Source organism: Leuciscus leuciscus (genome assembly GCF_965113295.1).
Source record: "Leuciscus leuciscus genome assembly, chromosome: 16".
NCBI lineage: Eukaryota > Metazoa > Chordata > Actinopteri > Cypriniformes > Leuciscidae > Leuciscus > Leuciscus leuciscus.
The window spans coordinates 18194136-18208904 of NC_138740.1; the positions used below are offsets into that span (position 1 = coordinate 18194136).

The following is a 14769-nucleotide window of genomic DNA, read 5'->3' on the forward strand; positions in this document are numbered from 1 at the left end:
AACAAACCAGAATTTAGGAATTTATTACAGCAGCAAAGATTCAATAAACCAACAAATCCACACAATATCAATCAATTATACAATTCAAGAATAAAAGTGCATTTTAAAAGCTGATTTAAAACTAGACAGAGAAGGAACAGACCTAATGTGTTACAGGAGACTTGGGGCTGTAACTGCAAAAGTTCAATCTCCCTAAGATTTGTATTTAGAACGGGGGACAACTAACAGAAGATGAGCCCAGCCTAGCCCAGACAAAGCCTTACACAAACAACAGATTCTTAAAATCAATACAAAACTTCACTGGCAACCGGTGAAGAGAGGCAAGAACTGGGGTAATGTGCTCCCTCTTTTTTGTCCCTGTTAGGACTCTAGCAACAGCATTTTGGACCAATTGTAACCAGCCAAGAGACAATTGTGGTAGACCGACAAAAAGTGTGTTGCAGTAGTCAAGCCTTGATGTAATAAATAGCGCCTCACAGCGTTCACTCCATTATTACAATACAACAAGTACATATCATGACAGAGTGAATCATTATTTCCAAGTCCTTCCTGGAATAAGAAAGTGATAGCCCTAAGATGGAAAAAGCTCCCCCTAAGCACTACACTGATTTGCTTATTAAAATAATAGACCTTATTCAGAGCAGCGCCATGAAAACGATGCTTTGAGGGATAGACTTGTTTTTAATGGCATCCGTTGTATAAAACTGATAGATCACTTATAATTTTCCATAACTCATGTTGTCTGGAGTTTTTTTTCTCCTGAAATTTCATGGAAAGATATTTTTGCAGTGTTTCGTCTGCAGAACAATCCAGAAACACATTACATAATAGTACAACCCACTGAAGAGATGTAGAGTGTTCGAATTGTGTCAAAGCTCTTGGGGGGCTATACATTTCGATCTCTTGATTCACTATCAATTCACATGAATAGGCCTACTGTACTTACTTTTCCTGGGTTAAATTCAGTATTTTCTTGGATTAATTAATATTCACTTGTGTGTGCTTATACGAGTATCTTTTTAAAATGTATCATTTGAAAATCTAGTGTTTGATCATGTCTAAATATTTATTCAAATGCAAAACCTAAAAATAAGTAAGCAGTTATGACCTGCAATACTCTTTTGAGCAACTAGACTAGTTATTAGAGTGGGTAAACAATGGCATTGCAAAAGGAAATTATTATTTTTCTGGCCACAAAATGACTTTAATTTGCCTCTTTGCATTGAATTTAAAACCCTTTTCTCCATTTAACCTTAAATACACTAATTGTATTAGGCTATACATAATAACGGAAAATAGGATACAATTCATAACAAAAACGGTTGATCTGCATGTTTGTCTTCAGCGTAATAATCAATGCATGTGTGTCTCACGCACAATTCGTGAGAGTTAGCAACCCTGCTTTGTCATCGTTGACACAAAAAAAGCCTTCACCTGATGAATATTTTCATCAGTAATAATGTCCTTAATTAAATTAACACTGTTTTTGAGCATTTAAGGTTACTAGATTTAAAATCATTTGTTTAATTCAGAATGGGTGCACAATGCTAGCTCCAAACAAGATTCAATTTTTCTCAGAATTACGTTAGATGGCTAATTACAACTAACAATCCGATAGTGAGCTAGCATCATAAGATAAAAAAACAACTATTGACAGACCAAGATTATAATAAAAGTGACTGTCCGATTCTAAGATAAACACTTATTCAGTAGCAGTAAATTAGGTGTACCAAACAATCATAAAACAAAGAAATATTATCTTAACGTCATCGTGAGGTAAAGTAATGAGGAAGGATCACTCTGCCAGCCAATCACACAGCGACGTCGCGCCCGCAGTCTGTAAATTCCTTCAGAAAACAGCGTGTGGCGCACTTGAGCGTATTTTCAGACGCACATCTAATTTGAAGTAGCTTTTTATGGGAGCGGCAGCACAATACTTTGATAAAAAATAGATAGGGCTATGTCAAATATTGTTTCTATTTTAGTTTTAATGAAAAACCAGGGGACCCCCCAAGGTCATTTTTTTGGGCCTTATGGGGGGTCCCTTGGTGCTTATGGGGGGTCCCGGACCCCCCCAGCCCCCCCTCAATTCGAACACTATGTAGCCTATGTCTATCCCTCATAGCCTCGCTTTCATTCGGTTAAAAATCAAAGATGGCGCTGCTGTGAATAAGGTCTATTAGGATGTGTTGAACAAGACACTAAGGTTTTTTTTTTTTACATGGGACTGAGCATTAGTTGAGAGGGATCTTTAAAAAGCTGAGGCAGAGCTATATGAGAGACTAGGATCAGCATTTCGGTTTTGGATTTATTAAGCTGCGAAAAGTTACTAGCCATCCAGGTTTTAATTACCTCAAAGCACTCCAACATACCAGTTTGAGTTTATAGGTAAATAAAATTGGGTAACATCAGCTTAGCAATGACAGGAGATATTACATTTCTGAAAAAATGAGCTCAGAGGAAGCATATAAAGAGGGAACAGCAATGGTGATAGAACAGACCCCTGAGGAACCCCATAGTGTAGAGGAGCTGAAAAAGATGAAAAATCCCCTAAATGTACTGTGAAGCTCACCTAGATAAGAGGTAAGGCAACAACACAAGGATCGTACCATATCAGTTCTGTTAGTTTATTACACAATTAAATATATTTGGAGTTTTTAATGTGCTTTGTAAATTACTGAACTGTTTTACTATGGTATGCTTAAAGCTACAATATGTATTTTTTTTCGCCGCTAGGGGTCGCTAAACTCTTACAATAACAAAGGCGTATGTTGATGACGCATAAGCGGAATTATGGAATTTGCCGTCATGCCGAAGGATCTAATAAGGTTTATGGATGAGTGAATACATTGATGTTTTTAACATGACTGTGGTATGAAGCAGGTCGCGATTGCTAATGAGAGACAGATATCAGCACCACACGCGAGTCCCGCGGATATAACGTTAAAGGAATGAGGACATTTCATTCTACCGAACTAATGAACCCGCAAGTGCTGAATAATACTCACACAGGTCAGTTTATTAGACGAATAAAACTTGTGAGGTTTCACTTGATCTACACTATCACACTAAACTGCATTTGAGAGTGTTGAAAGTTATAATGCTCTATGTGTTAGTTTATCTGTGTTAGTTTATCTGTATGAGACTAGCAGTAAGCTAGATCAACATTAGAATAACATACTGATAATATTCTAACATTTCATCATGTTGAGCTATATAACATTGATTAGTTATTATGTACATTTGCTCACCTCTACATTTGCGCGTCTCTGTCATGTCGAAGTTTGTCACGGACGTGGAGCTCTTGGCATCTCAAAAACGCCACGCTGATATTGATCCTTGTTTTATTTCTCCTTTTGTCCCAAAGTATGCTTGCCATGATCTATAATGTTTGAACGAAACAACAACAGCGTGAGCGTGCCGCTAGATGTAGCGCAGTTGTCCACGTCTGTTGCCTTGGTTACTATGGCAGTACGAGCGGAAAAGGCGACATTGACAGGCGACAAGTGGGACAGGGACGAGCCATTATTTAAAATTGGAATTTCTCTGAAATTAAAAATCTTTGGGAACTTTTGGGATATTATAAGTACACAGCAGGAAATATATCACACTGTGCAAGTGATTTTGGGATATTTTATTACAAAAATCTTACATACTGTAGCTTTAATTTTCCGAAATGTATGTTCTTTGCTATTTTGTATGTGTGTTTAGGATTTGGTGGGGTGCTATAAACCATTCAAGCTCATTTGATTAGTGAGAATAACCACCTCAGCCCCCTTGTGTTAATCCCTGTGCCACATCCCCCACCAAACACCAACACACTACACAACACCCTCGTTTAAGGCGCTATAGGGTCCCTTGCACCACCCACCACAGCCCTAGCAGGGGGAACTATAGCCTACTTACTTGTGGCTTCATGTGGTTCCTTGGGAGTCCTTATGTGAGTACATGAGGCCCTACATTTCCAGAGGGTGCCAATGGAAACAAAAGCTTCTTATCACTGAAGAATCACATGCAGTTTGTTAGTTTTCCATTACTGAATTTTGGTGGTGCCAAATGTATGCCCATACAATCTTCTAATTCCTTAAAAGCAAAAAGAGAGGAAAGAAAAAGTAAAAAAGAAAACAGTAGAAACATTACAATGCATATAATAATACAATAGCCTACCAGAAAGATTGTAGAAATGCAATAATGTTGCTGAAATGAGAACTATAGGTATTCATGGAATAGATAGAATACATCTTAACCACCAGACATCTGGTTGTCCATTGAGGACTTGCAGTTCTCTTCATTGGATTATACTGTAGAAGGGATGTATTAAATAAAAAGTCATGTAATGCTGAAAAAGAACAGTAGCCTACACAGGTTTACTACTATGAAGGTGAGTAAATAATAACACATTTTTATGTTTGGGTGAATTAACTTGCATAGCTATGAAATAATCACAGAGTAATCATTAGCTATGCAATGTGTGATTAAACATACTTGGCAATAAATCTCTTTTCTGATTCTCTGCTGTGTATTTATTTTAGGTCTTTTACTGCCTCGTGCGGCTAGTTGAAGTACTGCAGCAGTTGCTATGATGATAATAACAAATCAAAGTATCGCGAGATTGGGGGACTGCAGCCCCAGTTGTGTTGTCGTGGTTGGCTTATTGTCAAGAGACCTTAAAGGAAGTTGAAGTTATGGCAGATATAAAGGCCAACTCTTGTCAAACATATGTGATGTGTAATTTAACCATTCGATTAAACGTGTCCTCAGTACCTCGGCTGGACTGTTAGCTGATGTAGAGGAGGTGCGGGAAGACTTGAGTTCGCCATCGCATCCCTCAAACCGGTTTCAGGTCGCCGAAACTGGATTGAACAGCTAACGTTAGTAGGCTCATTTACATACGATTCACCAAATATTGTTGTATTTGTTAAAATGTGAGGTATTATTCAGTATTTCAATTATTGTTAAACTTAGCCGAAATAGTGTTTTGTTAAAAGAAGCGTGTTGTTGTTGTGTTTAACGCTAGTGCGTTGGCTTTTGACGTAGCGGAAATCAGTAACGTTACTGTGAAAGTGAACAGCATTACATAACATCAGGACAGACAGCTGGTGTGATCCCTTTCCCAGCATTGCGTTATCACTTCAATTACGGTGTTTAGTCGTATTATAGACCGTGTTCAGATGCATTTCTTATCACACGTGGTATCTTCTCAGACAAAAGGTTTGTCTTGCAGTCAGTCATTCGTTCCTGTTTCTCCAGCTTTTTCTGTCTTATACTGGCTGTGCTAGTCTTGGCGTCCCACAATGCTGACTGAGCAAACTTCAGCTTGTCAGCAAGATCAACCTGTGCTCTAGCAGTGGTGATCCAGCCGCCCTTAACAGGTAAGAGACGAACAAATATGCTTTTGATATCTAAACATATATGCGTAGACAACTTTACACTCAGCTAGGAAATCATTTCATGTTTATAATGCTAAATTAAAGGCATATGGTCTTGGATATACATAGTTACTTTAGAGAACTTCCACATGACTGACATTTATTCATTTATTCAAAGGCAATCATAGCCTATTTGTTATTGAAAAAGGCATGATAAAGAAGATTTAAATAGGGTCTTAAATAAAGTATCATTATCTTGGACATGGTAAGTGTTAACATGCGGTTAAATAGTGGACAACACATGTTTTGGAAATTGGGTGAATAGGTTTGGGTGACATGGCCAAAAATATTATGACAGTATTTTTTCCATGTCATTCGATATCAGTATTTATAACAAAATTCGGTTCATGCTATTAAAGGTCAAGTTAATGCATTTCATGTGTTTTTCAGATGTCATGAATGAATGTAACCACATTACTTGTTTGTTTGTAAGAAATGAATTCATAAAACTTTTAAAAAGTCCTTTAAAATCCAATGTCATTTACAACAAAACATTGCATTTTTTTTTTTTGTTAAATCAGGTGCCGCACAATATAATTTGTATACTTTCTATATAAATTAAAACATGGATGAAAAATGTCATGGTTGTATGATATTCCTTACATACAATAATAAATGTAATGTTGTAATAAATTGTATAATATCTGGGATTTTGAGGGTCAATTGAACACTGTACCAAAAGATTTAAGAACTGTGTCTCTTTAATGATTAATCTGAGGTTGCTGGATGGTTCTTTGGCCTTAAAATCAAATATTGCTTGGTTAATGTGTAACTTGTTCCTTTCTCTTTATTCCATCTGTAGTTTTGATCCAGTCTGCTTTGATTGGGTTTGTCCAGGCTGTCTTCACTTTTTGGTCTAACAGAAACACTTAATTCAGTAGCCATGGTGTCCAGACCTGGAGACCTTCCAGGTAAAGGAGAGATTTAGACCTGTTTATGTTACACGTTGCAGTGCATAAAGTGAAAGGGGTCAAGGGTATTAAACATTAACCTACATTTTAATACGTTTAATAGATTGTAGATGGTTATATCACACCAGTTTCTACTTTTAAATGCATCAAATAATGTGTTTGTTCATATGTTGTTGTTTTGCTCTTTTACCTCAGCCCTGGAAGCAGGTCCAGGTTCCTCAGAGGGACTCCTCGGAGGGATGTCCATCCCAGTCGGGATGACCCGTCGAGCTTTCAGCTATGATGATAATCTTGAGCGGCCTATGTCTCCACCTCCAACTGACATTAATATTAACAACCTGTGGAGGCGACCTGTTATACCGGAGAGGAAGTTTGCACGACTTGCTGAGGTTCGTGTGCATTGCTTATTCTTTGACCGATTTGCCCGCATGAACATGCAAATACAATACACACACACACATTATAGAGTCATATGAAAAAGAAGGTACACCCTTTTGAATTCTATGGTACTATGTATCAGACATAATAAAAAAATCCTCTGGCCCGTGGCAGGTCTTAAAATGAGGTAAATACAACCTCAGATAAACACATGACACCGGGACGCATATTACACCATGTCATGGTTTATTTAACAAAAACTAAGCCAAAATGGAGAAACTATTTGTGACAAACTAAGTACACCCGTACTGCTTCCATAGGAATTAAGAGAGTAAGTAGGAGTCAGGCACTGCTAATCAAATGCCTTGGATTAATTGATCATCAGCATGCGTGACCAACTCTAAAAGCAGGAGTTTTGTCAGTTTGCTGGTCTGGAGCATTCAGGTGTGTGTTAACACAATGCCAAGGAGGAAAGACATCAGCAATATTGCAATTGTTGCTGCCCATCAATCTAGGAAGGGGTTACAAGACTGTTTTCTAAACAATTTGAAGTCCATCATTCTACAGTGACGAAGATTATTCACAAGTGGAATACATTCAAGACAGTTGCCAATCTTCCCAGGAGTGGATGGAAATTCACCCCAAAGACAGACCGTGCACTGCTCGGAGAAAATGCAAAAAACGACATCTCAAGACTCTACAGTATGGAAGCTTGTTTCCGCCACAGAATCACAATTGCGACTTTTTATCTCACAATTGCGTGTTATAAAGTCAGAATTGCATGATATGAAGTCACAATTTCGTGTCATAGTCAGAATTGCGAGATATAAATTCACAATTGTGAGAAATTAATGATAAAATCTGACTTTTTTTCTTGCAATTGCAAGTTTTTAGCTCGCAATTCTGACTTTTCTCCGAATTGTGATGTATAAACTTGCAATTGTGAGTTACAAAGTCCAATTCTGAGGAAAAAATTTTTTTTTTCTCAGAATTGATAGTTTATATCTCACAATTCTGACTTTATAACACGCAATAGCGACTTTATATCACGCAATTCTGACTTTATAACTCGCTATAGCGAGTTTATATCTCGCAATTCTGACTTTATAGCTTGCAATTGTGACTATATCACGCAAATGTAAACTCACAATTGTGAGAAAAAAAAGTCTGAATTGTGAGATTGGCGGGATGTGGTGCATACACGTTTCCATACTACAGGCCTCAGTTAGCATGTTAAAGTTCATTACAGTACATGGCAGCAGGGCTTATGTTTGCAAAGTTGCATCTGAAGAACACACAAGACTAATGGAACGATGTCCTTTAGACAGACAAGACCAAAGTGGAGATGTTTTACCATAAAGTCCAGTGCCATGTTTGGCAAAAACCAAACACATCAGCAGCACAAACACCTCATACCAACTGTCAAGCATGGTGGTGGAGAGCTGATGATTTGAGCTTGTTTTGCAGCCACAGGACCTGGGCACCTTGCAGTCATTGAGTCGACCATGAACTCCTCTGCATACCAGAGTATTCTAGTGTCAAATGTGAGGCCATCTGTCCGGCAGCTAAAGCTTGCCCAAAATTGGATGGCTAACAGAGTTGCTAACTGTCTTACAATGACAGCTGTCAGTGTCATCCTTGTCCCAAGATGTTTTTGATGAATTTTGGACACAGAAGGACCACCTCTCGTCGAGGAGCATATGGTGGGTATCAAGATAAATTTGGAAGCAAGGGTTTACAGATCGCAATGCAAGCGGGAGAAGCCTCATGTTACGGTCGTCACGATCACAGATGACAACATCCAGGATCAACACTGTTCATGTACCACAGGCTAAGATTCAATTAATTTACAGTTAACCAGTTTAATATGGAGAGGCACTGAAATGCACACCTTTGTTTATGTGTTTTTGCTATCTGTTAGCTATTTAGGTATGTACGGTAGCATGGACTCACTGACTTTAATTGTAACTTTAATCTGAGTATGACAACCAGAAAATGAACGTTTTCGTCTTCATTGGGATTGGGGCTGAATCCTTAGGGAACCAGGTTACTGTTACCACATCATTGGATTAATACACAGCTTAATCCAAGGCAGACATTTTGCTCTGTCTTGTTTGGATTTAGGAAATGTAATAAAATAAATTCCATTGCCCTATCCTCTCATGATACCTGGAATCAGTGTTACAAGTACCCCAGGCACATAATTTTACCATTTTTGTGGCATAAACACCATCAAACCGATGAGAGCTTCGGATCTTCCAATGTTTCTCTATGGCGCTGAAACCTAAAGATGTCCAAGTTCCAGTGCCTGTGCAACGGATTCTCAGCTGCCATTGGCTCATCTGCTTTTGAGGGGAGGGACTTACCGATAGGTCAATTGGGTCATGCAATAGGACAGTGATCCTAAGCACACCAGCAAATCTACGCCAGAATAGCTGAAAAAGAAAAGATTCAAGGTGTTGCACTTGCCCAGTCAAAGTCCAGACCTCAACCCGATTGAAATGCTGTGGCAGGACCTTAAAGGGTCATGAAACCCCCCAAACATTGTTTGAGATGTGAAATGATATGTACAGGTTGCACATCACTGAAAACACTAAAAGCAATCATTAATGTTAACAATAAGTGGAAATTGCCTATTTTTGAGTTTTCCGGAGCAATTTCGTTCTTCCAGGTTGAAAAGCAAAGTCTAGGCAACGTCACGTAATGTGAGGTAGAAGCGCTAAACTCAGCATTTATTCATGAGAAAGAGCTCGTTCAATCCAATCACTGCGCTGTATTGCGTATGAGATTGCATTACCGAATTTTAAAAAACCATCAGCGCGCCATGTGCGGTTTCTACGCGGAACGCCGTGATGAGTTCAACATTTTTCTATTTAATTTTTCAAGTTCAAGGATTTTTAACCCTAAACAGTTTTTTTCTTCTCTCCGAGGTCATATTTTAATATTAATGCGTCTGTATAATGAGTGGTAGAATGAAAAATAAGGAATAATTATTGGGGGGGAAATATTGTCTTTAAAGGAAATGTTCATTTGTATAATTGTGTTAAATGTGTTTGAATTGAAAGACATAAAGTACATTTATATATTAAATATATACATTTTGCAAAAATATTTGTTGTTGGACATTAGATGTACTGTAGGTTTAAAATTCTAAATAAGGCACAAGTAAGTGTGTTTTTTATGATAGCAATAACTGTAAAGGGACAATTCTAATGGGGTAAATCAAATGTAGGCTGATACTGTAGGGCAATTACTAAGCTCAGATTCATCTTATCAGTTAAAATTTAGTCTGCTTTTGTCATTTTTTTTTAAGTCTGTTTTATTTTTTTGGTATTTTTTTTTGGTATTCAGTCAAGTAATAGCCTACAACAGAAATTGAATAAAGTATTCCAATATAAAATAACACTGCATTGTCTTCACTTTATACATTACATATAGATTAATCCTTATTTAAGCCACAACATGTATTTATTCTAAAGCAGTGAGGGATTTTTATCTTTGTATTTTGTTGTTAACACTAATGACACAGACCGAAGCAGTAATATTATATAGGGCTGCTGTCACTTTTAATAGCTGCACGGATCTATTATTCTGTTACACATGCGTTTTCTTTCTCAACTGTTTACATCAACTTAAGACATAAACGAGTGTGTTTACGAGGATACTTACCAAAGCGGCATTTTTGTGTCTAAGTTATTTGACCATTTAGGCGTGTATCCGAAGCCCACAGTATACTTCACTTATGCGCGTTCTACTCCATCTCGCAGCGCGGGCACAGAAAGCTGCTGGGGTAACAGTGTCTCTATCACAGCTTAATGCACTAATGACACTGTTTAATATCAGGCATGTCACACAGTTTAGCAACGGTAGACTGTTTTACAACACTCGCTGATTTAGATGTTAAGTTTAGTGGCTTAGGAAGGAATGAAATTGCAATGCTGAATATGGCAGCGGCACAATAATTGTTTTTTCAATTAATTGATCAAAAATCAATTAATCGCACAGCCTTGATTCATAAACCATAGAATTCAAAAGGGTGTACCTTCTTTTTCACATGAATGTATATATTCTCCATACCAGAGTTTAAGACTAATACCACAGTTAGACTAATGCTAACAATTCTTCTGGTATTTCCTGTATACGTTTAGGAGGATGAGTCAGAAGGAGGGGTAAAACAAAGTGCTACTTTTGAATCCACTAAACCTGCAGGACCTGTGGTGAAAGCCAAAGCTTCGTCTGTCATGAACTCCCTCATCATCAGTAAGAATGTTACGATGACTGCCTCATGCATCATATTTCACACTGTTAACTGCTCTTTAGTGGAAAGTTTAGTTTAGTCCTAATTGGACCTGTTGTGTTGCGTTACAGAGCAGACCCAGGAGAGTATGCACAAGTTTGAGAAGCAGGCAGGACTGACCGATACAGGCTACACTCCACACAAAGGCCTGAATGCAGAGGAGACCCGATACCATCGTCTGGCAGAGTCAATGCATGTAGGCAGAGATCCTCTTTACATCAGCTCCAAATGTTATAGGATAGATTTTGGTCTGACATCTCCAATACAGGTCTTTTTTTTTTAATCATAAATTGTGTGTATTGGATGTTGTAGAAGCTTCAAATGCAAAGTGTGGATGCCAAAGAAGAGAAACAGCCTTCATCTAATCAGTCAACGCCTTCTGGAACCCCTCAATCCTCACCCAAGCAGAAACGCAGGTGCCTGAATGAGTCAGCAGCTTCACATCCTTTGTTTTGCATTAATCATTTTGTGGGTTGTAATTTTGAGTGTGTATTTGGCAGGGGCTGGTTCACTAGTCAGGGCTCCACAGCATCTCTCACAGGCTCTGAGATGAGCACTAGCTCTAGCTCCAGTATAGATCTGGCTTCAGGTGACGGACATGTAGAGCGCTGGGGTGTTTTTGGACCTCGGCCTCAAGTCAGCAAGTCCACCACTGACCCAGGTACAGATTCAGCTATGACAGGTAAACCACACAGTGCACTTTACATGTAGAGAAACCTTTCTGCATACTCTCTTTAAATATCAAAATCACCCTAATGACCCCCACTTGCATTCAAATAATCCATTCTAACAACATGAGTCGATCAGATATGCTCATGTTATCATCATAACAGTAATCATATAATAACAGTAGGCTAGATTTAGGTGATTTTTTTTTTTTTTTTTTTTTATCCAGCACATTACTCCCAAACTTGTAAATGTATCTACAATCTACTCATAATTTGAAGTATTTACAGTAAAATCTTAATTTTATCATCAGGCAGGCTCTTACTAAGAATGAGAATAAATCTGTTATTCACATTACCTTCCAGTTTACTCATTTGAGTTTTCACTCTCCTCGAAGACTGATTGAAAACAACCATGTGCTGGAAAAAAAATTCAAGCTCATTTAAAAAACAGATTGAATAAGTCATCTTTGAAACCTTTGTAATATAGTTGATATACACGCATAATCTCAAATCAGTATTAATTTGCCAGGTTGTTTGTTAGCTGAAAATAGCTGACAGTTACATTTATACATACATGCATTATACATGCATGCATACTTGGCAGAATAATTATTTATGTGTATGTTGATTACTATTAATGATTTAACTTTTTAATGAACTATTTATTGAACATTGCTGGACTTTGTTTGCATTTTTTATTAAGAGGAACCAGCTATCTATTCAGGTGAGATGTGAGGTATAACACTACCGTTCAAACGTTTTTATTTTATTTAGCAAAGATGCATTAAATTAATAAAAACTGACGGTAAAGGTGTTTATGGTGTTACAAAAGACTGATAATAGAAAGTTTTTTGAGCAGCAAATCTGGTCATCAAATCATGAGTAATGATGCTGAAAATTCAGCTTTGCCAACACAGGAATAAATTACATTTTTTTATATCTTTAAATAGAAAAAGTTATTTTAAATTGTAATATTATTTCACAGTATAATTATTTCTGATTAAATAAGCATTAGAGACTTCTTCCAAAAACAGAAAAAGTCTTACCGACCCCAAAGTTTTGAACAGTATTGTATATCATTCACATCATTTCTGTGCCTTTTTACGTCATTCAGACCAGCCAGCTTCTTATGTTTATCAAAATCCTTTCATCTATATGTATTAACCACTGCAGACCAGCCAGCTTCTTATGTTTATCCAAATCATTTCATCTATACTGTATGTATTAACCACTGCAGAGACCAACTCTGTTCTACTACGCAAACACTGCTCGACCAATCCAATTCAAGGACCAGAACTAGCCTCTGTATAAAACGGTTTAAAGCTCTGCAGGCAGCTTTTTACACATGCAGTGCTTCAGTTGTTGGAAGTTCATCAGACTTCACCCTCTAATCCGTGTCAACACACCCAACGTTATTCCTGTGTGTTCACAGGGGGCTTTGCGCTGCAGTCCTATAAGGGAGCTCAGAAACCCACCCCTATGGAAGTGATGAAGGCTCAGGCCACCCGCTTGGGCGAGGACCCCAACTTCAAAGCTCCCCCCAAGATGGAAATCCCCACCATGGAGGGGAAGAGACAGGTGACCCGACCTCACAAACTCAAACACCGGGACATGAACGTACTTACACCCTCTGGATTCTGAGAGAACTCCCTACATTCACCTCAGCTGTACACATAGTGAACCTGTAGCTGGTCTACCCTCTCTCTCTTTCCCTTGTGCTGTCTTGCTGTTGGGTCACTGCAGTAGTAATTGCTTTTCCCTTCACATGCACATCTTTTTGCTAGTGTCTAAAGTAAGTGGTCATCCTCAGATGTCGTGTGAGTGTGTATGAGCACTTTTGTTGGTGCAATTGTCTTTTGTTAGCCTCCTCTTTGCCTTTAAAAGTGTTACTTTAAGTTAGAATGTGTGAGTGTGCGTGCCTTGATGTTTTTGGATGTACTGTGGTGTAATTACTCATGGCTTACTTTAACACTGACTATGATGAACAAAAGCAGTGTTTTATGTGTTGGATTTTTCGTTCCATCACATACAGTAGCAACAGGTTAGGAAAAAAACTTTTTTTTTTTTTGTCTGCCTAGAGCAATTGTTATATATTCAGTAATAATGTTGTGATTTCCTGTGTAACATCATCAATGCACACAATAGGTTCAGTGATAACTTAATTCTTTAAGTCTTTGCTGTGTGTATTATGACGTTTAAAGCATTGTGATACGGTTGTGTCGAGGACGGTGTGACAAATGGCGAGAGCACTAAATTGACTGAAGAATAAAAGAACTTTGGCTAAAATTTTATTTAATGTAACAGCTCTGGACAGAGAATTTCTTATATTTTTGTTACAAGTTTAAAATCGTTTCATTTTATTATACATGTTAACACATGAATAAATAAATGGACATAAATGATTTTTGCTTTTACAAATTTCTTTCCTGCTAATCCCTGTTTACCTTTTTTTTGCTAATGATATAAGACAATGAGTTCAAACAAATCTTATACGGTCACATGTAAGTTATTTAATTCTTTGTTTAAAATGATGCAAAACAGTAGAAAATTTGACCAACTTTAGAATGGTATTCTCTCTGTGTGTGTGTATACAGGTTTATATTACATCGTGGGGACCAAATGTCCCCACAAGGCTAGTAAAACCTGACATCACCTACATTGTGAGGACCAGTCAGCGTTCCCCATGAGGAAAATGGATTAATAAACATACTACATTGTTTTTTTGAAAATGGAAAAATGCCGAATATTTTCTGTGACGGTTATTGTTAGTGTAAGGGGATAGAATATATCAGATTGTACAGAATAAAAACCATTACGTGAATGGAGAGTCCCCACAAAGATAGTTAAACCGAGTGTGTGTATGTGGGGTTTGGCAACACTTGTGAGAGCTAAGTGTCCTCGCTTATATAGTGAAATATTGTGGCAACTGACTAGTGAGTTTTAATCTAGTGTTTTGTAAGTTTCTGTGATGGGTAGGGGTTGGGTAACGAACGTGATATAAAATATCCTTAAACTGATATAAAATCAATGGAAGTCTATGCAATGTCCTCACTAATATAGTGAAACAAACTAGAGACCCCAGAATA

General features: G+C 37.7%; 1 protein-coding gene and 1 long non-coding RNA gene across 4 annotated transcripts; one reads left to right on the forward strand and one right to left on the reverse strand.

Moving 5' to 3' along the window:
- Positions 1-3226: 3226 nt before the first annotated feature.
- LOC309477264 lies at positions 3227-4285 on the reverse strand. Its single transcript, XR_014198593.1, has 3 exons — positions 4168-4285; positions 3907-4083; positions 3227-3382 (listed from the first exon to the last, which is right to left on the reverse strand). It is a non-coding gene; the product is annotated as an uncharacterized lncRNA (long non-coding RNA).
- Positions 4286-4609: 324 nt separating this feature from the next.
- kiaa1191 (KIAA1191 ortholog) lies at positions 4610-14085 on the forward strand. Of its 3 annotated transcripts, none has more exons than XM_082140448.1 (9): positions 4610-4871; positions 5251-5372; positions 6232-6340; positions 6536-6729; positions 10867-10978; positions 11087-11211; positions 11328-11431; positions 11516-11676; positions 13116-14085. In XM_082140448.1, exons 3-9 carry the CDS (start codon positions 6313-6315, stop codon positions 13322-13324), a joined length of 933 nt encoding a protein of 310 aa, XP_081996574.1. In that variant the 5' UTR covers positions 4610-4871; positions 5251-5372; positions 6232-6312; the 3' UTR covers positions 13325-14085. The 3 variants fall into 3 exon arrangements, with proteins under 3 accessions (XP_081996574.1, XP_081996573.1, XP_081996572.1); XM_082140447.1 differs by having other exon boundaries at positions 4611-4871; positions 5225-5372; positions 11516-11697; XM_082140446.1 differs by having other exon boundaries at positions 4611-4871; positions 11516-11697.
- The last annotated feature ends 684 nt before the right edge of the window (positions 14086-14769 follow it).

Bases quoted from the DNA above. Each gene is read 5' to 3' on its own strand.
- kiaa1191 (XM_082140447.1), top strand. From the start codon at position 6,313: ATGGTGTCCAGACCTGGAGACCTTCCAG. The intron at 11,432-11,515 runs GTGCCTGAATGA...TGTATTTGGCAG, and splicing joins TCACCCAAGCAGAAACGCAG to GGGCTGGTTCACTAGTCAGG. The intron at 11,698-13,115 runs GTAAACCACACA...GTGTGTTCACAG, and splicing joins TACAGATTCAGCTATGACAG to GGGGCTTTGCGCTGCAGTCC.